Raw genomic sequence first — 23,618 nt, 5'->3', positions numbered from 1 at the left:
AGCAGCCGGCTGTGCCCCCCCACAACGCCCCGCCCGGTCTTGTGCACGACGGTGCGCGTCCCCTTTAAGAGCTCCCCCAAACATGTCGTCCCGCGGTTCACGTGTGCGCTCGACCCCGCCTGCCGGCGCCCCGCTGACCTTCGGGACGGACGCCTGGCTGTCGCCATTGGCTGGTCACGCGGCGACGCTGCCGTTTGATTGGCGCGTGGCTGCCGGGACCCGCCCCCAATGCGCCCAGCAGGCTGCGCCGCGGCGGGCGGCACTTCCGGTAGTAGGCCTCGGCGGGGGGAGGGGACCGGGCAGCAACCGCCGCGGGCCGGGTGCGATGCGGGCAGAGCCGTAGGGGCGGCGGAGCGGCGGCACCATGCTCATCGACAACGTGGACGCGCTCAAGTCCTGGCTGGCCAAGCTGCTGGAGCCGATGTGAGCGCGGGCCGGGCCGGGCCAGGGCGGCGTGGCGGGGCCGGGGCGGTTACTGCGTCCTCATGCCTGGGGGGAGCCGTGAGGGGAGGGCGCGGCCGGGCCGTTTGCGGGGAGAGGAGGAGGCGGGGGCGCGGGGCCCGGGGCCTGCCCTGTCCTGCCCTGCCCTGCCCCGCCCCGCTGTGCCGGGGGCCGAGCGCAGCCTGGAGCCGCCGATCGCTGCCCGGACTCTGGAGTGCCCTGAGGACTGGCACGGCCGTCCGCGCTGGGTGAGGTCGGGGCCCGGCGGGCTGCAAGGCACGCGCGGTGTCCGGAGGTCGAGGGATGTTGGTGCGGATCGGCCTTAGCGCAGAGCTGCCTGCACGCAGCGCCTTAACAGCTCGTGCAGAGTGTTGGGGATTTACCGGTCTGTCATGCCTGTCCTATTGCTTTATGGCTTCTATGTGACCACGAAGGGTCAGTATATGTGCGTCCAAAATATATGTGTTAGAAGCGCGGGCAAGAAGAACCGTGGAACGCATCTCGATGGTTTCTGCACTTACAGACACGTGTACTTTGCAGCGGGAGACTCTGGAGCTGAATCTCTGGAAGGCTTTATCTTAAAGTGCCCAGAGCAAAGCATCTCCTGCTCTCTCCCCACCCATGTGTGCTGTTTACACACGTGTTGGTGTATATCTTCTGAGCAGTGTATCCCATGACAGGTGGCTTCCTTGCCAACTTTGTTTCTGTTGGACTCTCTCTGACGCTTGGTCAGATCCCTCTGAAGGGTTCCCCAGGCTCTGTTCCCAGCACTCCCATCCCTGTTCCCCTCCCCACAGCTCCATGTGAATGCCTGGGAGGAGCAGAAGGGTCACAGAGTGATGGGCTGTCATCTGCTTTAGTTAAAATATAGCACTTGCAGTCAGTTCCATGTGGTCACTGCCACAGAATACATTAAGTGCAGTTTATTTCTTTTTCTTGATGTGTGCATAAGAATTTTGAAATCTGTAAATTTGTGGTTTATTTGTGGCTAATTGCTGCATTTTACGTGGTTTTAATTGGATCCTGGGAACAATAAAACTAATGTGGAGCAGAACTGCATGACTGACAGCTCATTAAGAAGTTTTAACCAGTTCTTGTCTACCTGAGTTTGTGTGCTTGGTAATTTGTTGAGGTTTTTTTCATCTGAGATTATTTTGGAGTCTGCACAGTTTGTGCTCATCCTTCACATTTCCATAGCTGATGTGTTTTTCTTAAGAAGCATGTTGAGATTCGAAGATTCAAAGAACGCTTTGAATCATCAGACTGCTTTGGGGTGCTGCCTGCTTTTTGATGGTTTATATCTGCATCTTAAAGAGAAGCAAAATGAGGAATTAGCGCTCAATCATTTTGCGCAGAAAAGTGGGACCTAAAGCAATATCCCATTTAAAGATTAGTGGCAGAGTGTCACTGCACAAAGTTGCCTATCTTTGGCTTTCATGAAGCTAGATGAGGGCTTAGGCAAGGAGCTTAATGATTCTGTGCTAATAACTACACCCTTTTTTGCACTTTTAAAGTAGTAAAGGACTAATGTGAAATTTGTGGGCATGGAAATCCTGGAAAGGAAAACCTCCATATGTTATGCACAGTAACTTAAGCTGTACGAAGTGTATCTCTGTGCATATTTAATATGTACTTTTGGAATATCTTTTTCTGGGATATGTGTTGTGTATATGTTAAAGATTATGTGCATTTCAAAACTGCTTTAGTACTTTACAACAATTATGCAGTGACTTTTCTTCTCATTCAGAAATTCTTGTATCACTTCTTGGTGGTTGCAGTGCTTAGAGAAAGTTAAGAAAAATGTGCCCAGTTGCTCTGGAATGGGATCTTTGTAAAGGGGCTGAAAGGTATTATTCTGGAGCAGACCCAGAAAGCCTGGATGGGCTGTCAGCTGTGGTGGGGCAAGGGTGGTCACAAGACAAAGTATTCTGCTGTAATTGTCTGGGGAGGGATGAAGAAGAATGCCAGTTCAGTCATCCTGGGGAGGTGAGCTGCCTACTGGGATTTCTTCTGGTGGTCTTTCTGTAACAGCGAGTGTCCAACGTACAGTTTTGGTGTTCCTCAGCAGAATCAAGAATGGTTCTTTCTCTTCGTAGATGTGATGCAGACCCGTCAGCCTTAGCCAACTATGTTGTGGCATTAGTTAAGAAAGACAAACCAGAGAAAGAGCTAAAAGCTTTCTGTGCTGATCAGCTGGACGTCTTTCTGCAAAAAGGTACTGTGAATCACGTTTGGTTTGGGGTTTTTTGTTTTTAGCACAAGATCGTTTTTTTTTGTAGCCTGATGTTGTTCATGGTGAGTAGGAGGAACTCCCCTCAGTTAAAAGCTAATGCTTGAGTTTGTTTTAAAATGTCTGTCATACTGCTGGAAGTTTCTCTGTCAGATGTTTGATGACTTCTGAAAACCTGACCCATGTTGAGCTTCTGGAGAGCTTCTCAGGGCGGTTTGGTTCAAATTCAAGGTGTTAAAAGCAACTGTGAATCTTATTTGGTAGGCTAAGCGTAGACCTTTTTCCTTGATTGTAAGTTCTAATCACTTTTGCCTCTTAGAACATTTCAAAGTTGTAAACATGATTGAAAGAAAAGTCTGTCTTTATTTGTGATGCATTTGATGGGTTTCTTTTTTGGTCTCTGGAAGCACAAAGTAAAACTCCACAAACATAATTCCTTTTTCTGGAACTATTAATCATTAATCTGAGATACTGCTGCTATTGCTCCAAGCAGTCTATCAAGGGTTGGTTGGGTTTTTTTGTTTTTGTCTTTTTTTTTCCCCCAAGGACTTTTCTGGTAAATCCATTCCAAACAGTGGACTTAAATCAGTCTGTGATAAAATGTTTCTTGTTTTCTCTGTCCTCAGAAACTTCAGGTTTTGTAGATAAACTGTTTGAAAGTCTGTACACAAAGAGTTACCTTCCTTCTCATGAACCCACAAAAGTAGAAGCAAAGCCTGCAGGTCAGGAAAAAGAAGTCATCAAGGAAGAGGTAACCATATTCATTTTGTACCTGCCTCTAATTTTGAACATAGCCATCCTGTAACAGTTACGAGACAAAACACAATAGCAAAATCCACTTTGCTCTGTTGGGAGTAGCGATCTTTACTATCTCTGTGTATCTGAAGGAAAATGAAAGATAATTCAGGTAAGAATATTTTAAAATCCCTTTGTGAAGTCTGCCTTTGATCTAGGTTAGTAGCATTCAGTTCTCTTGTCCCTGTATGAGCTGAGAATGATCCGAAAGGATTTCAGAGGTGAGGAAGAAGGGAAAATGTTCTATTCCTCACAGAATATAAAAAAACAGAACAGGAAAGTGTTCTGGAAATTATTTTAAACGTGTTCTGTAATACCTACAGTTAAATCTTCTATTGAGGATTAATTGCTGAAAAAAGTGAGGTAGCATTCATTTGCCAGCACTTCTTGCTTTTGTCTTGTTTTTAATCTTTTTGGCAAAATTGAAAGCATTCAAGTTTTTGAGAAAGAATAATTTTTTTATAAGTGTCCAAACCCCTTTCAATTTCAAATCATCCTCAGTCGTGTTTGATAGTTTTCTTTTTCCTATGCTGGTAGTATTGCAAGGAAAGAGCTTTGTGTCTATGTGTTTTTATAGCTTCCTAATGTATCACCTTTGAGGGAAGGCTGGGGAAAATTGCTGCAGAAATAAGTTTTCTTTATTTCAGCACAACTTGCAAGATATTTTAGGCTACATGCCTGTTTCCATTGCTATGGGAAAGATTCAAATAACGTCAAAGCAGATGTAGTATTCTGGTACTTTCCCTTCCATGGATGCTTATGTCAGGAAGTGCTAAGAACAAAAACTGTTGTTTTCTGTTACAAATGTCCCTGAAGAAGTGCTGTTTGATGCAAGTATTCTGAATTGGTATTCAAATTTTTTCTCGCACTTGTGACCCTAACATAAGATGGAGGAAACACCTTGCTGGAATGAGTTGCTCTGTCTTCAGTGTTTGAGCTGTTGGACGATCTTGATGGTAACAAATAATTGATGATGAAACTGTGTGTCAACTAAAACAAAGTTGTATTAGATTGTATTGTGGAAAGTAGATTGTTATTTGGAAGAAATGATTCATCAGTCCATTTAAATCAAAGCTGCTGTTTGGTCTTTCCTGCCTTATGTCGTCGTCTTTTTGAGGATTAGCTCCAGAATTGCACAACAATTTATTGTTGTAGCTCTGGTGATGAAAGGTTGTAATTTGGAACAATAGAAAGCTTTCATAGTTTGCTGATCAGTTCTTCAAAAACTGGTGTAATTTCTTAGTTTTTAAAAACTATTCATTTAACTTAAACAGCACTTTAATGGTGGGAGGGAAACTGTTTTGTTGAACTGGTTGGTTTTGATTTTAATCTTGTTTTGGTTGTGTTTCAGGGACATGAAAGAAGAAAAAGAATTATATTGATGATGATAGTTTTATGTGTCAGGACGCTCAGTAGCTATTGCACCTCAGGACCTTGATTTGTCATACAGCTCAGTGTATTGCATGATTCCTGCAAATGGAGGGCAGAAAATAAAATGAGTATGGAATCATACATAAGCCTCAGTTGGAAGGAACCATAGAAGAGATCCTGCCATATCACGGTGTTTTCAAAGTAGCCTTCAAATTGGGCTATCCTGAGCCCTGTCGAGGCAAATCTTGAGTATTTCTAACAACTCTTCCTAAATAATCCCAAACAAGGATGAATTAATCGTCACTTAAGGCTGCCTTTCTGTATTGTTTTGATTTGAAAAAAATCTTAGTTTAAAAGAAAAATAACATTCACCCTTCTTTTGTAGTCTGTTAAACAGAATTTTCAAGAATCAGTTGAAGAAGAGCGGGATAGCAGGAAAAAGAAGCATTCTAGTCCACAGAGAAGCCGTACAGATTCCAGTGAACAAAGGCTAGTAGTTGATTCAAAGCGCTGATACCTTCTGCATTTCCCAGCAGTCTTTAACTGAGAGTTTATACCTCTTAGGTTATAATATAGAACAGTGATTTACTGCCCACTTTCCTCTGTCTGCAGTGTATTTCTGTGCTGATTGTGTGTATGAGAACCCTATGTGAGATTTTGATCTCCTTGGGAAAAAAAATGACAGTACTTTTCCAATGTTGATACCTAGGAATGTTGTCAATTCCATTCTTTCCCTTGTTATATAAACGAAAATAATCAGTGGTGGGGGTGATGTTCCTACTGCACTTCCCCTGTCTCTTCCACCAAGACACACACAAGCATGCAGTCAACACCATTCCTAAAACTTCTTCTGATTTCTTCATCTATAACTTTCTCACATTTCTAATTTTTGTTAGTCCTCCCTTAGTTGCTTTCTGTCAATGAATTAGTTTCTCTTTTCATAAATGTAGCCTACGTGTGTGTTTTTCTAGAACCAGAGAGAAAAGGAGAGATGATGGGAAATGGAGGGACTATGACAGATACTATGACAGGAGTGACCTGTACAGAGACAAGTCCAGCTGGCGGCGAGGCAGGAGCAAAAGTCGGAGTAAAAGCAGAGGATTGAGTCGAAGTCGGAGCCGCAGCAGGGGTAGAAGCAAAGACCATGATGCAAACAGAAGTGTTGGTGAGTATTCAAGGTGTTGCTTTAGGAGGACATCTAATGTCAGTGATGTGTGGGGACTCCTACATATTGTATAGTCTAGCAGGCTGTAGCGATCTGAGCAAATTTCGAGAACTTTGTGTTCCTGAAATCATTAAGATGCTGTTTGTCAGGGTAGGATAATTAAGGGGATTGTTTTCTTCTTTGCTAACGTCTTAATTTATCCACAGGTGTATACCAGTGAATATCAGTAGCTGATATTCATGTGCTCTATACGCTAACAAAGCCACTGATTTTTTAAAGATGCACTATTTTTTGCAAAACAGTATTAAGTCTTTTTCATTTTGTTAGAGTGAAAAACATTTTTAGAGAAGGTGGTTACCACGCAGTTCTTTATTGCTTTAGGGTTCATTCAAAACTTTTAGAAAAACAGGAGGCCCAGATTACAACTGTGTTGTGAGGCCACCTTGATTACTGATGGGTGGAGGTTTGTTGAGTTTATTCTCCCTTTCTACTTTAAAAGAGAAAGCCATAATCCAAGAAAGTCTAAGAAGTAAAAGAAAGAATGTTCATTTTGTAAAGAAACCACATAATTTTCTGATATTTAAAACCTGTCTGCATTATGTTTAGTCGTTGGTCCATGGCCCAAACTGATGTCCTTCAAGAACAATTTAATGTTAAGAATGCTGAATATTTAAGCAAGTGTCTATTTTGTCTAGGGTTTTTCTTTTTTTCTTCAAAGGGCTCTGATATACCTAACAAATCATGAAGGGTTACCTGAATTGTTTTGATTTCATTTTGTTTTTTTAACCAGAGCACCGTGAGAGATCAAAATTCAAGAGTGAACGAAATGATGTTGAAGGCGCATATAATCCAGTTTCTGCATCTGCCAGTAACTCTACTGAACAGTATTCTGCTGCACAGTCTATTCCCAGTGCTGTTACTGTAATTGCACCTGCGCACCATCTTGAAAACACAACAGAGAGTTGGTCAAATTATTATAACAATCATAGCAATCCCAGTTCATTTAGCAGAAATCCTCCACCTAAGAGAAGGTGTCAAGATTATGATGGTAAGCTACGTATTTTCTAGTCTCCAAATTCCTACCTAGTTTTTATTCTACTGCATTTTTCTTTTTTTTCCCCCAAGTATTCAAGTCAAAATGCAGAAGCCTTTAGAGTACCTTGTATGTGAAAATGCATATATGTTTATGAGCTGTGTTTAACTGGAGAACAAATTGATCTTGCTGGAAGCAGCTTACTTTTGATTCGGTAGTTGCTGACATACAGGTGTTGATCACAGTTCTGCATATGCCTTGGCAAATAATTCAGCAACTAGCAGTTTTGAAGAAGGTTTCACTGCATGTGTTTAATGTATAAGAGGTGATGCATCTTTATTTTTCCACAGATTTTATGTTGCATAATGTATGGTTGTGTGCTTTTTGGAAGATTAATTTGAGTTGTTCTGAAAATTCATGTGGTATTGCTAAATCAGTAACTCTGTGTGTTCTTTAGTACAAAATTCCAACAGAATCTGGGATTATATTGCTTTGGGTTTGGTTCTGTTTTTTTTTTTCCTGAAAAGGTAATTAATTTTTTCTGTTTTGCAGAGCGAGGATTTTGTGTACTTGGTGATCTTTGTCAGTTTGATCATGGAAATGATCCTTTAGTAGTAGATGAAGTTTCCTTGCCAAGTATGATTCCTTTTCCTCCACCACCTCCTGGACTTCCACCCCCTCCTGGTATGCTTCTGCCTCCCATGCCAGGTCCAGCTCGCAGTTTGAGGATACCAGTTCCACAAGCTCATCCACAGGCACCGCCTCCTGTTGTACTTCCTGTACCAAGTAAGTTGAAGCACTTTTCGTTAAGTTGAAGCACTTTTCGTTACTCTGCCTTACAGAGTTAAAGTTGTGTCTCTTCCTGAAAGGAAGGTACTTATGGCTGAAGCAATGAGTTGCAGTTTCTTTTCCAGCCATAGTAACCAAAAGATTGCCAAAATAATTTTGAAGACTCAGCTTGTAAAGTATGACGTTTCTTATACTCCAAATTGAATTAGATGAATAGAACAGGTTGGGAAGGGAAAAATCTTTCAGATAATCTCATAACCCAAGTGTTGTTTGGATTGACAGCTTTTCTGTTTTCTAATGCAAAAACAGAGAGGTCTAATCTCCTGAAAGTTTTAAGAAATGTTGTTGGTACTATCTTGAATGCTGTTTCTTAGCAGCAGATGCCTGATAGATCCATGATCTGTTCAGCAGTGATGCCTGAGGCCGTCCAGCCTTTTCCTTTTTCTCGTTTTGTTTTATAATGTAAATTCTATTAAGAAAAATCTAAGAATATTGTAGGTGTGGTTACTGTCTTTTATTGCTCTCTAATCCAGCAACACAATACATGCTGTGATAGTCGTAGCAGCTATGGGGTGAAAAATAATTTCTGTATCGGGTTAACAGTGAGCAATCAGTTGGTAGGCTTCTCAAAATCATTTCCAAGTGGTTGTAGGAGGATTAATTATGAAATTAATCTTAGGGAATGCGTTTGTTGTTTCTGCTAGTGTTATTTTAAAATGATGCTTCTGGTAAAATTATGTATGGCTGTAATTTTGTGGAAGGCTCCAATGGATCATTGTTAATTTTAGTATGTTGTACGGTATTATCTCAAGTGTCCTTCCTTGGCAATACAGTAAGTGGTGAGCACGTGTATGCTACATACAGAGAGAAATAGCTTGGCAGATTCCTTGCCTGTTACCACCTTTTGCCCTGTAGCTTTTGGTTTGGAACTGTAATTTTAAGTGGTTTAAATATTGCTGGTATGATGTCTTGTTGTGAGCAAGCCTTGATTCTCCATGGCAAGGCTGAGGGAGGAGCTGCTTTAGCTAATGAAGTTCCAACGATAATAAAGCTCTGGGGAAGAAAAATGTATTTATTTAACTCTTACGCTTACAGCTTGCTTGATTCTGGGATAGAGGGAAAGCTTATTGTAATCAGAGTAACTTACCTAAGTGGGGCTTCTCATCTACCTTAAGTTTATTACTGGGTAGAGTTGTGATGATTGTTTACAAGGAATAAATTAATTGCACAGAATTGTTTCACATTTTAACTGTGGTGTGTTAGTGATCTGGTGTCATTGATATTACTGATCTGTGATGTCATTGTAGGACCACCTTTAACTCAGTCTGGTCTGATAAATAACCGCGAGCAGCCTGGGACGAGTGCAGTGCCCAGCCTGGCGCCTGTAGGAGCACGGCTGCCTCCTCCCTTACCCCAGAACCTACTGTACACAGTATCAGAACGTAAGCAATTTTGAATTATTTTAAATCTGCTTGGCATTTAAATGTTAAATTTCTTCAGTTTGTGGAATTAGAAGTTATTACCTTTGTCTTCTTTCATGAAATACAAATCGAAAAAGAGTGGTGACTTTCCTTGTGGACAGCACATCATCCTGCTGTTGCTGTGAGGTATAGCAGCAGTGTTCTGTCACTGCCCAAGGAAAAGCCATTTGTAGGGAGCTTTTTTTTCCATCTCAGATTTTCCAACTAGTAAAAGGATAAGAAAGTATATAAGAAGTATATAAGTATATAAGAAAGTATATTCTTATCCTGCACTAAGTATATAGTGCAGGATAAGAAAGGGATCCCTTCATTTTCAAGATGTTTAGTAGAACATCAGCATGGGAAAGATGCATCTGCTGATCTGTAATTACTGGGTAGCTTGGTCTTCATCTCTACCCAGTTCTGTGCTCTACATGACAGATTTTGTTTTCTTTGCTGTTCATCAAAATTGCCTCCGGGTTTTTTTATATACATTAGTGCCTTATTTCTATCTCCTTTCCAGAATGAATGTAATTCTGGCTTTCTAACTAAAAAGAAAAAGGTCACCTTACATTTGATGGATATGACATCTTCTGTACAGAGCACATTTTTTTTTAAATGTGTATTTTATGAAATGAATAACAAAACAATTTAGAGAACCCTGAGTTGTTCTATTAAAATCCAATCAACTTTTGGGTTGTTTTTTTTTTCAGTAGTGAAAGGAATACTAACACTTTGATGTTTTATACGAGGGGAGCTTCAGTTTATGGTTTGTGTCATTTCCTTCGTGAATTCTGTACTTTTTAGAGCCATTCAAGAGTCATTTTTAGAGACCTGAATGGCTTTTTAAAGTCCTTCAAGTATCTCATTGGGTTCTGTTCAGTTGTCTCCAAATGCTTTCAGACCACATTCCCTTCTGATTCTGCCAGCTTTAGAGTTTGTTCCAAGGGCCATTTCTATGTGTTTTAACTAACAAGGCATCTGTGACTTCAGTTCCACTATGTAATTCTGTTCACCTAAACTTCTACAGAAGTTGGATCTCATGTCCTGTTCTTGCGCAGGTACACTTAGAACTGACTGTCCTCTTGCAATTGCAAGAAGAATCTTAGAGGAGGAGGAACTTGTGGTTGAGCTCACACAAGTTAAATAAAAGTTCTTGGTGCTGTCTGAAGCTGTGCTGGTTGCAGACAAAACATCAGTGTTGAAGTTCTGAGGCATCTGCTTTAAACTGTAGTCTTTGTTGTCATCATAGAATAGGGACATACAGAGTGTTTTGGATCCTCTGAATCTCTCTGTATTGGCACCTGTTTCTGTTCCAGGATCTACTGTGTTTCTGTGGAGGTTTTTGATGGGTTTTATTAATTCAAGTTCTTGTATAGATTTTCTTTTTTTATTATTTGAATAATGTATGGTCCTTAATGCACCGTGGGCTAGATGAAAAATGTGAGTCAGTTCTGTTGTCTTGTCTTCTCGCAGTTATCCCTTGTAATTAGCATTATGAGTACACCACTAGAGGTAGGTAGCTAATCTCACTCTTACATGACCTAAGAGAATTAAGAAGGTAAGTTTTGGGCAAATTGCATCGTTTTTCAGCTTGCTTTGATTGAAATCAACTGCATTTTCCAAAAATTAGCTTCTGAAGTAAATTACCCACTGGGTAGGAAAGAATGAAAATCTCTTTGTATCTTAGGACAAGATGGAAGAGTAAATACTCAACCTAATCTTTTGTTATTCCCTTTGAAGCAGTGACAGACTTGCTGAAGGTTGTGATGGAGGTACCTCATTTCTTTTTCAGGCAGTTTGTCATCCATACTCAGTTATGGAAATTTACCCACTTCTGACAGACAGTAACAGCCATTAAAATAGGAGAATATTCCCAAATATACCTGAGTGTAAAGTTTAATTAAGGACTTTTATAGCTATGCACGTTGTCCGTATGACTGCTCTTCTCTCTCCATACAAAAACAACTTCTTATTCTTGGACATCCATGCATTTCCTTAAAGGAGAATTGGCCACGAGTCTTAAGCTGATTTGAAAAACTCTTACATTTCTCTCCTCTTCTTTTTTGTTATAGATACATATGAGCCAGATGGCTACAACCCTGAAGCTCCTAGTATTACCAGTGCTGGTAGATCTCAGTATCGGCAGTTCTTTACAAGAGCACAAACACAGCGTCCAAATCTAATTGGCTTAACATCTGGGGAGATGGATACAAATCCAAGAGGTAGGAAGAGTTTCTGCTTTTGTCTGAGAACATCAATGTTTATTTTTCCATTTTCCAGGCTGAAAGCAGTGTTTTATTTCTCACTGATTTTGTATTTCGGAGCAGTTTTCAGCTATCTGAAAATCTGACTTCTCTACTTTCTTTTTTTTTTTCTTTTTATGATTTTTAATACTAATTTTAATGTCAAACCAGTCTTAGTGATTAAAAATCACCACTAGCTTGGGAATGTTTGAAAGGTTGTTTTTTGTTGTTTTTTTTTTAATTATTATTGGTTGGATGGGTGGCTTTTTATTCATCTTTAGCCTACAAAGGTACTTTCTGAGTATTGGGCGCTGCTAGAAAGAAGAAAACAAATGATGCAGGAAGTCAGCTTTAAACAGGAGTTCGAAGCTGGATTTTATTTGCCAAGGACATGTTTAAGAGCCTTGGCTGTTCTAGTGGTCATGGTGTGGGGTACTATTGTGTCATGTGCTCATATTTGATGGTCTGACTTCTTTTCAGCCTGGTGGTATATTTAAAATGATTGTTGCAGGTAGCATTCTAGTTCTTGTAGCTCATGGAAATCCCAGTGTACAGAAACTGGATGAGTGTAGATATAGTATCCTAATGATGACATGATCCCTCTCCTGAAAGAAATTTTGTACAAGTTAAAGGTCTAGAAAGAAATCTTTGTGTTTTCAGCATAGTTGTCTTTTTCCCTCCTGCTTTCTCCTCATGATCTCTTAAGAAAAAAAGTTGTTGTATTTCAGTATTTGCTGTTACGCTTTGGTGTTTCTTACTTACCGGACAAGAAAGGCTTGCTTTGTTTGATTTGTTGGGGTTGTTTTGGTTTGGTTTGTTTTCCAGAATTTCCTTGCAGGGATTCACCCTGTAAAGAATATTAAGTATTATTGCAGAAATCATTGTTGCTATTTCCATCTTAATGAATTTCATAAAATCATGATTGGTTCCATAGTGCTGGTTCTGTCTAAGAACCCATTCTGGTTGTAGGGAAGTGTAAATCATGGTGGTGGCTTTTCAGACCACTTGTTTTGTTGCCTTGTCAAGTGTGTGTAAGGTTTTCCCCGAAATCATCCCCTCATGTAAGAATGAAGCTGTATGCCTGAAAATGCCCAGACTTTTTTCTCATTAGTGTAATCAGCAGAGCTCCGGCACATATAAAAACAATCAGAAATTGCTTTACATCTCACGCTTCTCTTTAAGAGTTGAAGTATTTGTCATATGGCCATTGCATAATTTTCAAACCCAAAACTTCATTTCTTCAAGCTGGTACTGATCTTGTAGGTCAAAAGTCTCATCTCTGCTGGCAGGAATATATGCTTGTATTTCTCAAATGGATTAGTTAGGCTAGTAAGTGATCTCTGAAGTAACCTGGTAAGCAGAACTGACTGACTGAATAATCTTTTTTTTTTTTTTTATGTTTTTAAACTCAGTCCTATTTTGATGTTTAAGTGAGGGCTTTTTCAGTGTTGTCATTGATGTGTGGTAAATAACAGAGGCCTTTTTTCTTTCTTCCAGCTGCCAATATTATCATTCAGACTGAACCTCCCATTCCCATTACAAATAATAGCAGCAATGTAACTAGAGTTGTACTTGAACCAGACAGCAGAAAAAGGTCTCCAAGTAGTTTGGAATGTCCACCATTGAAGAAACCATGGCTGGGAAAGTAAGAATTAACAACTGCAGTTGGCTAACTTAAATGCACTCGATTGCTATCAATGCTGTAAAAACAGTAATTATTAGCCTCTGTGATTTGAGGTGATTGAGTCAGAAAATGTGTCAGTATAATCAGAGACTAAATATTGGGGAGGTTGTTGTTTCTAATCTCTGGTGAAAATGCATTAACTTGCTACCTTACTTAGGTCTCTAAATGACTCTCTTGCACTTGTTTTCTCCAGGCAAGCAAATAATAACCAGAATAAGCCAGGTTTTCTGAAAAAGAATCAGTACACTAACACAAAATTAGAAGTTCGAAAAATTCCACCAGAACTGAACAATATTACACAACTCAACGAGCACTTCAGCAAGTTTGGAACGATTGTAAACATTCAGGTAAAAAACAAACAAATAAACAAAACCACCTCAGTTTTATGTCTGTATGTGGATATTTTCCCGCGGAGCCTTCTGGCTTACTGCAGAAGCAGCAGCTAGCAGGAAGGGCAGGACACCAAATTCAAAAAAGCCTTTTCTTGACCCGCTGTGCTTCTGTGAGCTCTTTCTAGATTGAAAGGCTTGCAGATTTAGCAGTATCTAAGCCATCTCAGGTTTTTGAGTAGCTTGTATATATGTTTTGTAAAGGATCTTCTAGATTGAGGTTGGATGTTTGGACAGTTTTCTTCAGGAGAGTGGTGAGGCTGCCCTGGGAGGTGGTGGAGCCTCTGTCCCTGGAGGTGTTCAATAAATGTCTGGATGTTTACTTGGGGACATGATTTAGTGTGGTAATACTGCTGATAGGTCAATGCTTGGACTGAGTGAGCTTGGAGATCTTCTCCAACCTTGGTAATTCTGTGATTCTATAGAACTCTGTTTTGTATGGAAGTCCTGCATTATTACTTAGGATTTTGGCCAAGATGCTACGGGTGTTACTACATTGCATCCTAGAAGTAGCCCCAGTTCACTGGCGTCCCTTGAAAGTGCACTATGTAAACAAAACACAGGTGGCTACGTAGTTAGAGTACTGCTTTATTTTTACATAAAGCAGCGACTTCCTTCATCCTCAGTTCAAAGTCTAAATGAAGACAGATTCCTGGCAAGCCTCTATATTTTTATTTGAGTTCACCATTTTATGCCTTAGCCCAAAAGATACTTCGATTCTTTCTGAACCTTGATAATGTGTTCTAAAAATATTACTACCTCAGTCACATTGTACTGGGCATGTTTTCATTCCTGTGATGATTAATATTTAGAGAAAAATACTTCTGTATGAATGATTAGATAAGGTTTCTTTGGGGATATGGTTATTGTGGATTACTTGTAGCTTGATTTCCTACTGATTGACATATTTTCTTCCCTAAGAAATGTATTCTCATGAGCTCTTTCTTTTAGGTTGCTTTCCAGAATGATCCTGAAGCTGCTCTAATTCAGTACTTAACTAATGACGAGGCTAGGAAGGCAATTTCAAGCACAGAGGCAGTTTTAAACAATCGGTTTATAAGGGTGCACTGGCACAGGGAAAGCGAACAGCAACCCACACTGCTGCAGCAACAACAGCAGCAGTCACCCTCACAGTCTCTTCATCACCAACTTCATCTTCAGCAGCAAGCCCTGACCCCAGCTCCTGCTGTGACAATGCACAGTAATATGTCCAAGGTACAGTACAACAACCTTCAGAGTACCTTAGCTTCTCAGTCTCCCTAAGTGACAGATGGTTTTAAAATTCAGCATATGTAATATTTCATTTTTTAATATCTTTTGGTACGTAGGCACTGAATAAGCCGCTGGCAGCTGGTGCCTATGTCCTCAATAAAGTCCCAGTGAAACGTCGCCTTGGAGCAGCAGGTGGAAATCAGTCTGATCTAAGTCAGACTGGGGCTGTAGTAGAGGACTCTCAGGTATGGTTATGAAAACTGACCGTCTTCGATGCTTTCACTTACAGCTGTGATCTGTTAGCTTAGGAAACAGATCTAGCACATGGAACAGAATTAGCAGTTCCTCAGTTGGTTGTTCCTTTTGTCACTGATGTTCTGTGACGTGATCGTTTCCTTATTCCAGTTTTCATTAGCTGCTTTATATAAACCAGGGAGAATGATTTCAGAAACAGTGTCACCATTTTAAGTAGCATAACATATTTTTGATACTGTGTCATTCTAAACAAATTTAACAGCTTACATGTGCTGTCAGCTTTCTGTTGACTGATCTAATTGCTTTTCCCAGTGATTTTGGAGTTGACACTTTGCTTTTACACTGGTACTGGAAACTTACAGAAAACTTCTGCAAAGAGTTCGGGCTGGTACAGTTTAATTAGCACTGTTGTCATAAAGGAGCACATGTTCTTGGTCACAAGGAAGTTATTTCTTGTAAGAAAGGAGGCATGCAAGTGACAGCTGCTGCCTTATTTCTTCTCTAAGTGCATGATCAAAAAGTGTGATGTTAGGTTATGCTACCAAGCTCAGCGTAGTTCTGATACAAAAGATGAGTGTTAGCAGCATTCCTTGTGGATATCAGGATAGAGAGGGAGTTTTTTAATGAAGATCAAAAGGAATTCTCTTTTGCAGAAAGTGTTTTAATAATCATTTATGCTGATAGCTCCCAAGTAGATTGATTGTTAGACTAATGTCTTTTTGCGTGTTCTGATTGCATTGCTGTATTTGTCTCCTTTCATAATTCTGGAAGCATAGGTTGGTTTCACAGAATATATTTATTTAAAATTACTGATTTTAACAGATTACGTATTTTTGTGTATGCATTTTTACTGTTTCAGACATTTCCTACTTCTACAAGCCACTCAAAAATGGTTTATAGTTCTTCAAACTTAAAGGCTGCTATGAAGCCTGGTGCAGGATCTAAACCTCATGACATACAAGAAGCTCTTAAGAAAAAGCAGGTACTGTGCTATCCATTGGTTGATGAGCAATGCAGTGATCAAAGTACTTTAAAAATAAAGAACTGGTAGGCAATTTAAAGCTCAGATGTTACCGTGTAGCTTTCTGCACACGATCAGTATAAGCTTTATCACTGTTTCTCTATCTTAATAATGCACATTGAGGGCTTTTTTCTTTTGTTTTTGAGGAGATGGAGTTTTGGTGGCATTTCTCTGATTCTAATTTCTGCAAACACGAGGAACTTCAATGACAGCATAGGATATGCTTCTTCAAGGGGCGTTTGGAGGTGGAAAAAAGTTAGCAGGGTTCTTCACTGCAGTCAGTTGGCAAGATCTCCTTGTTATTTTCCGGACCAGATATATTTAATACTTTTGCAGTTTGCAGACTCGTAGTTTTTATTATGGCCATCACTTCTGTAGCTTGAAAAAGAAAATGTGACATATGAGTACATAAAATGCTGGACTACTTTTTCTGCTTTTTCTGATTGGAAGAGTTTTATTCTCTTAGGAGGCAATGAAACTCCAACAAGACATGAGGAAAAAGAAGCAGGAGATGTTGGAAAAGCAAATTGAATGTCAGAAGGTAAGACTGGACTGACTTCCATTAAGTGCATTCTGGTTTTGTAGGTATCTGTTCCTTCAGCATTATTCTTGCTGGAATTTATGTTGCTGCTCTTTTATTAATATACAGATGTTGATATCCAAGCTGGAGAAAAACAAGGCCATGAAACCAGAAGAGAGAGCAGAAATAATGAAGACATTGAAAGAACTAGCAGGAAAAATATCTCAGTTAAAAGATGAGTTAAAAACTTCATCTACAGCCTCAACACCATCAAAATTAAAGTCCAAGACAGAGGTATGGATTGTGCAAGACACTTGTACATCTGTCTTCTGTAACTGTTTCTAATGATGTGTCCTAAAAACGTGACCATGTTAGATCTCTAACCTTCCCAGCAGTATTTTGAATTTGACTGGTAACTATAGAGAAGCAAACTATGGTTCCAACTAACTTGGGTGAGCTAGTTACTTACAGCTCATTCAAGCTTGTTCCAGTTCTAAAGCATAGAACTGCAGGTCCTTCCAAAAATGAGACTGGGGAAGAGTCATGGATGCAAACAAAAGCATAATGGACTGAATTTAGAGGAAAGTATGGCTGTTGTGTACTGATCTGCTTATATCAGTTACATAAATTTACTGCTAAAGAAGCAGAGTAAAACATTAGAAGTGTGCATTAATGTCCTGCTTTCCACTTCCATTTTCTCTTTCTGTACCTTTTCCTCTAAGGCACAGAAGGAACTTCTGGATGCAGAACTAGACTTCCACAAAAGACTCTCTTCTGGAGAAGACACAACTGAACTGCGGAAAAAGCTAAATCAGCTACAAGTAGAGGTTAGTATGTCAGGATTTATACTTTTAATGTGTTTTATATATACAAGTTTTAAATCTTTTCAAACCTTTACACTTTATTTGCCTTTTTTTCTCTCTCTTCTGACAGGCTGCCCGTTTAGGCATTTTGCCTGCTGGCCGAGGAAAGACAGTTCCAGCCCAAGGGAGAGGACGAGGACGGGGTCGTGGTGGGAGAGGAAGGGGAATGTTAAATCATATGGTGGTTGACCATCGTCCCAAAGCACTAACAGTTGGAGGGTTCATTGAAGAGGAAAAAGATGAGTTGCTGCAGCACTTCTCTGTAAGTATTAGGTCACATTAAAAAGAGAAACTGAAGCTGTTAGGGCTGCACTTTCAATCTCAGATGAAGTGAGTATCTGATGCTTTAGGTGTGTGCTTGCAAAGAGAGGCAAGCTAAGAACTCTGTAAGCAACTGTTTATTTTCCAAGGTCTTGGAGACAAATAAAAGTCTTTCTTTCTGTAGTACAAACAAATTCATCCTGAATTCATAGAACAATCTATGGACAATTTCAAGAGTGTAAATGCAATGCCTTTTATAACTGCTTTACGTTAGCTGCCTAGTGCATTATTTTAATAGGAAAAGCCAAATGGCTTAGCAAGTCTGTTGTAGGGTAGCACTGAAGGGCAGAAAAGAAAGTGAAACAGTGAATTACTTGGTTTTACTTCAGTTATACACTTGTTTCCTTTTCTTCTGCAAAATTAAGTTCCGTTTATTAGAATGTGAATAAATCTGAGCTTTTGTCCAAAAATACAGACACAGGAGCTGCAGTGTTGCTGTCCAATGTAGCTCAAGATTTCTCTCTCTCTCTCAATTCTGTCCAAAAACTAACAAGGTTTTGGTGCTGTTGTGGTACAAAACAATTCAGTTGTAGCACATGATGATCACGTTTCTGGAGGAGAACATTAACTGTTATTCCTCATCGATTTTTCTTCTCATAGAAATTTGGAGATATTGAGGATCTCCAAGAAGAAGATTCCCCACTAAGTGTTGTTCTAACTTTTAAATCTCGCTCTGAAGCTGAGAATGTAAGTGAAATGATGGATTTGTATTTTCTTGGTTCCAGAATAAGTGTTTTTAACTGCCTGTGTTTGCCTTTAAACGTTAGCAGGTTTGGATCCCACTCATTTGAGCTCAATAGTACAAATGTCTGTTGCTTCTGCATATAGTGTTACTAAAGGGGGGAATGCCTCATCTATTAACATGGGTTTTCTGCTGATACGAATTCAATGTCACCATCACTTTAGAGCTGTGTGAATGTTTTTAGGTTGATGGTAGGTGGGCGTTATTTAGTAGATAGAGACTGAAGTGAAGTTGCTCTGGAAGGCTGAAGAAGGTGATGTATGTTTGAGATATTCAGATACAGATCTGCAGTGATTAGTGCTCACTGGGCTTAGCTCATTATTGGTGATCTGAAAAATTCTTCATTTGATTTTCCTTTTAAAAACATGTTCATTTAAAATACAATCTAGGCTGCTAACCAGGGATCCAAGTTTAAAGACCGAAGGCTACAGATATCATGGTACAAACCTAAGGTACCCTCTGTGTCCACAGAAGTTGAGGAAGAGGAATCTAAGGAAGAGGTAGGAAAATGTGTGGGTAAAGTAGTAATTCCTTTAGCATGAGAGCTCCTTTAGAATACTGCTTTCTGTTTGCAGAATAAATTTCATTGAAGATGTTTCTGCAAACCAGAAGCCCCCTGGTTTTGATCAGTCCAGTGTGATTTCCATAGTAAAAAAACAAAGAAAAAAACTCCACTGAAAACTTGCATTTGCAAACTGCTAAGATATACCTCACATTCTTACATATACAGAGGCTGCCCGTCTTTTTATTACTTGGTGTTAATCCTCCACTGAAGGATAAGTTATGTATATTCTTAGATTGCAATTATGAACACCTAAAGGCTTCTAAGGGGTTTTCTGTCATTTAACAGACTTGTTTTGGAGAGGGTGGGTGGTTGTTCATTGCTGCTTCCTGTGAAGTCTGGCTTCTTTCCCCTTCTCAATGCCAGCATCCACCACTCTTCCCTTAAAGCTCATGGGATGTAATGAGCTGTGTATGTGTACTGTGCGGCTGATGCTGTGCTGTATGACAAGATCCCACATTACTGCATGGAACTTACAGCTTCAAACCATGTTTCTTCTTCATCCAGGAGACTGAAACCTCAGATTTGTTTTTGCACGAAGATGATGATGATGAGGATGAAGATGAGGATGAATCCCGTTCTTGGAGAAGATGAAACTTGACGTTGGAAATGTATAACTTTAGGAATATAGTTCAAGCTCTAACTTTTAGGTGTTTATTTAAGGAAGTTGATGAGCCAAAAAAAAAAAGCTTTACTTTCTTTTCAAACCACAAGATTTAAAGTGAGCGAAGTTTATTATAAAAACATTTCAGATGTAGAGCTGTGATGCCAACCTAGCCAAAGGCCCAGTAACTTTTTATAGAACTATCAAGCTCACCGGATGGTGATTCTTTTCTATTTAAGAAGGATAAAAAAAAAAGAGAGAAAGAAAACAAATATTATTAGTATTTTCTTGTCCTCTTTTTGTGTCACCCTCTATTACTTTGTTTTGGGTTTTTTATAATGTGATTGATTTGTTAGCTTATAATTGAAAAGATGTTCCAGGTTTTATTTAGCAATATTCCAGGCTCGGGGGAAAGACACAAACTGTCATTAAATGTTATGAAAGAAAAAAATGCCTCATTTACTAATTGAAGAAAGGTAGCATTTTATTCATATGCAATCACTTACTGTAGAGGCTACTAGAGGCAAAGTTCATCAGACATCTAAGGATGTTTGAAAGCCACACGGTTTCTATATTTGCTTTGTGACAGGGGATGGAATAAGTAATCCAACAGGGTATGACTGTAACACTGTCCAGTTCACTCTGTTCTTCAAATCCTGCTTCACAGAAGCTTAGCAGTGACACAGGTTTGAGCTCAGTGTCTACTCACCGATATCTCCCTCTGTAGTTCAGTACAAGGCTCCAGTTTCAGCCAGACTGTTCATTTTGCTGTGTTTCTGTGTCTGTGAGCTTGAATAGAGAATGAGTTTCATATTTTCCCCAGAAAGAACAAAATGGGCAGCTGCTCACAGCGCTTCTATGTTCTTCTTCCCCTCCGAGTTCTGTTTGTATTTGAGCCAAATCCATGAGGTGTTTGGAGCAAAATGCTTTTGGTCCCACAGCAGGTGGGCGGATGCTGCAGGTCACAGTGGAGCAGTGCAGGCATTGCAGCAGCCCTGGTTTGGAGCAGTGTTCGTTTGTCTTCAGTTCTGTTTGGGCACTTTTCAGATGAGCACAGCTCCATCCTCATCTGTCTTACTGCTGTGCCATTACAAACACACCCACACCCACAGGCGGTGTATAATGGTAGAAATGAGGACAACGAGCTCAGATTCTGAAGCCACGTCTCTTAACTGCTGCGTGGCTTTTGTGGCTCACCACCATCAGTGCCACCAAGTAAGCTTTTCCTTGGCCATGCATTTGAACAGTGCCCTTCTCAGTACACTTTGATGTACTTTTCTATACAAAATAAACTGAATGTCAGTGAAAAATGCTCTCCTCTTTTTAGTTTACCAGAGTATTTGCCAGCAAGTTCCCGACTGAAGAGAATTTAGAGACCCCCCCAGTGGCTGTGGCTCTGAACTTGGTAACACAGCTGAGCACGTTGTGTTTGCTGCTCCCTGACCGCGTTCCCTTTTTGCTGTGCTGGTGCTTTGGAAGTCCAAGCGGTGTCATCTTCAGTTTCCTCATCAGCTGAAGGGAATTCTGCCTTTCAGTGTCTCCTCCTCTTCATGTTAAAACCTCTGTGTGTAATTTGGACATTCTCGTTAGCGTGGAGGTGAAATTGCATACACAGAGAAATGAGGGAAAATGTATCCTAGGTATTCCCAGTGTCTTTCTCCCGTCATCTCCGATGTTGTTCTTATTGTCTGCAGCTCGGTCGGTGTATATGTTGAACTATCCATTGCAGCAGCCGTGTTTGAGTCCTGACAGTGAAAAGTGATAGAGGGAACAAAGGATTTATATATTTTTTTGTACAGAGTTTTTTCTTAAAACTGTATAATTTTGTAAATATTTTGCTTTTTTTGTGTACTAAATCTACCAGCGTATAGATTTCAATAAGAACTGTTGTATTTTTGTATTTGGAAAATGAAAACTACAGTGAATGAATGAAGCTGTAAGAAAAACTGCAGTAGCCTTTGACACAGAACGGGATTCCTTTTCATATGGTTGGGCTGTGGCGGGAGGTGAGCGGCTGCGTTGGCTCCACGCGGTGGTTTTCAGAGAGCTTTACACAACTGCTTTGCTTTCCATAGTGATTTCCTTTACAGCACACGCGGGCGGTGATGTCCCAAACGTGATGTCTGAGTGCTGAGGCGAGAAAATGAGTTGTGCATCTGAGCCCAGCTTGTGTACTGAGAGCACGCTGTTACCTCCTCGGGACGGGCAGCAATCCCAGTTGTGGTGTTTCAGCAGTAGGAAGGATGTTCCAAAGTGACCTTTGTTTTGCCCAGGCTCGTGGGTCTCCCTGCAACTTGGGAGCCTGCTGGGTGATACAGAACTGCTCTGGTTTGGTTGTTAGGTGACACGGCAGCACTGTTTGCTTTACTTGGTGGTGCCATTTTACCCTGACGCCCACTTTCGGAGGGTCCATGGGGCAGCAGCGCAGCCTGTGTGTGCAGGAGGCGTTCAGTCTGAGCGTGAGCTGTGTGTGATGGGGGCAGGGAGGGCTGCACTGCCTGTGAGCTGGGCAAAAAGCAGCGACCCCAGCGCTGGAAGGTTAGCGTGGAAACTGCGGCCTGCTTGTGTGCGAATGCGCCTCTTCTCCTCCATAACAAAATCATGTGAAAAGGAATGAAGTTCCCTTGGTGTATAGTAAACCTGTACCATAGTTTTTACAAAATTGTGAACTTGTGTAATAGTGTAATAGGAGATATTGTTGAATTTCTAACTGTTTATACATTTAAATTCATATATGTAATGTTTGTTTTATTGATTACAATCTGAATTTCTAAGATGCATGTTGACCTTTTTGCAATAAAGATATGCTATGGGAATGGTTCCAAATGGACAAAAGGAGAGAAAAAGTAACTTAAATAAATTGGACAGCAGAACCATTCAAAAAAAACAACCCAAACCACCAATGATCACAAAAAGAGCGTCATCACTTTGGGACATGGCTGGGGAGGGCTGTGGGGTGAGCACACTGAGCTGCTCCGCTGTGCTGTGCTGGGTGCAGGCGCAATGGCAGCATGGCGGGGCTTCTACTATCGGACACTGCAACAAAGGTCCTTCTGCCTCACACAGCCGTCTCACGGAGCTGGGCTGGGGGCTGCTGGGAGCTGAGCCCTCTCACTGCCTGTGCTGCAGGGCAGTGCAGTGTGGGGCAGCTCACTGTCGCAGAGTGCTCCTGAGGTGAGCACAGCATCTGCTGGCAGCGTGCAGCTCCTCTGCTCTGATTTATTTAAGTGCTGATGAATTATGCATCCCTGGCACTTTAGTAATTCATGTGAAAATTATTCGGAGTCGACTCAATATAATGTACCTCCGCGCAGTCTCTGGTGGCTAAAGATATGTCAAACAACAGCTTCATCCACTCTTCATTTCTGCTTTTGAGTGTGACTTCGGGTTATCTGTAGGTCAAAGAAAAGCGAGGAGGACTTCTCTGAGCGGTGAATTCCCAACTCCTGATTCCAAATTATGAAAGATGAGTCTAATTCTGGCCAGAAGCAGCTGCACGTGGGAGCACCGCTGTGCCTGTAAGGAGGCGTCTGGGGCTGCAGCTGTTGGCTCTGCTGGGGTGGGAGGGCAGGGAGGCCAGCATTAAGACTCGCTCATTTGGCTGCACTGTCAATGTCTGTGGTCTGCCAGATGTGCAGGAAGGGATCCTGAAAGGCGCACACTGCCTTGAAGGGGGTGGTTATGTGGGCAGAGGGCTGATATGGGGTCACAGACAGCGCCAGGATCTTCCACTGCCTGCACTCGCCAGCCCTGTGGGGCCACAGTGTGCATGTCTGACCTCAGCTGTGTGCTGGGGCACTGCTTAGGAGGATGCAGCTCCTGCCTGGGGCTGCACTGGAGGATTTGCCACTGCCCAGCTCTGCCAGTTCCCCCAGTACTCCCTGCAGCCCCTGGGCTCTCATGGGCTCTGGGAGG

At 41.0% G+C, this 23,618-nt stretch overlaps 1 protein-coding gene across 2 annotated transcripts; it reads left to right on the top strand.

Annotated features, from left to right (window-relative positions):
• Positions 1-249: 249 nt before the first annotated feature.
• On the top strand, positions 250-22,604 carry RBM27 (RNA binding motif protein 27). 2 transcript variants are annotated; one of them, XM_072348457.1, is made up of 22 exons: positions 250-423; positions 2,538-2,656; positions 3,298-3,422; positions 5,223-5,326; positions 5,809-6,002; positions 6,793-7,050; positions 7,588-7,821; positions 9,132-9,266; positions 11,360-11,509; positions 13,028-13,175; positions 13,408-13,561; positions 14,555-14,818; positions 14,932-15,060; positions 15,930-16,052; positions 16,558-16,632; positions 16,741-16,905; positions 17,334-17,438; positions 17,545-17,736; positions 18,396-18,482; positions 18,927-19,037; positions 19,607-19,710; positions 21,031-21,163. In XM_072348457.1, the coding sequence occupies exons 1-21, from the start codon at positions 365-367 to the stop codon at positions 19,691-19,693; spliced, it is 3,018 nt and encodes a 1,005-aa protein (XP_072204558.1). In that variant the 5' UTR covers positions 250-364; the 3' UTR covers positions 19,694-19,710; positions 21,031-21,163. The 2 variants fall into 2 exon arrangements, with proteins under 2 accessions (XP_072204558.1, XP_072204557.1); XM_072348456.1 differs by having other exon boundaries at positions 19,607-22,604.
• Positions 22,605-23,618: the final 1,014 nt, after the last annotated feature.

Source organism: Excalfactoria chinensis, chromosome 13 (genome assembly GCF_039878825.1).
Source record: "Excalfactoria chinensis isolate bCotChi1 chromosome 13, bCotChi1.hap2, whole genome shotgun sequence".
Lineage (NCBI taxonomy): Eukaryota > Metazoa > Chordata > Aves > Galliformes > Phasianidae > Excalfactoria > Excalfactoria chinensis.
This window is presented reverse-complemented; position numbering and strand designations above follow the sequence as displayed.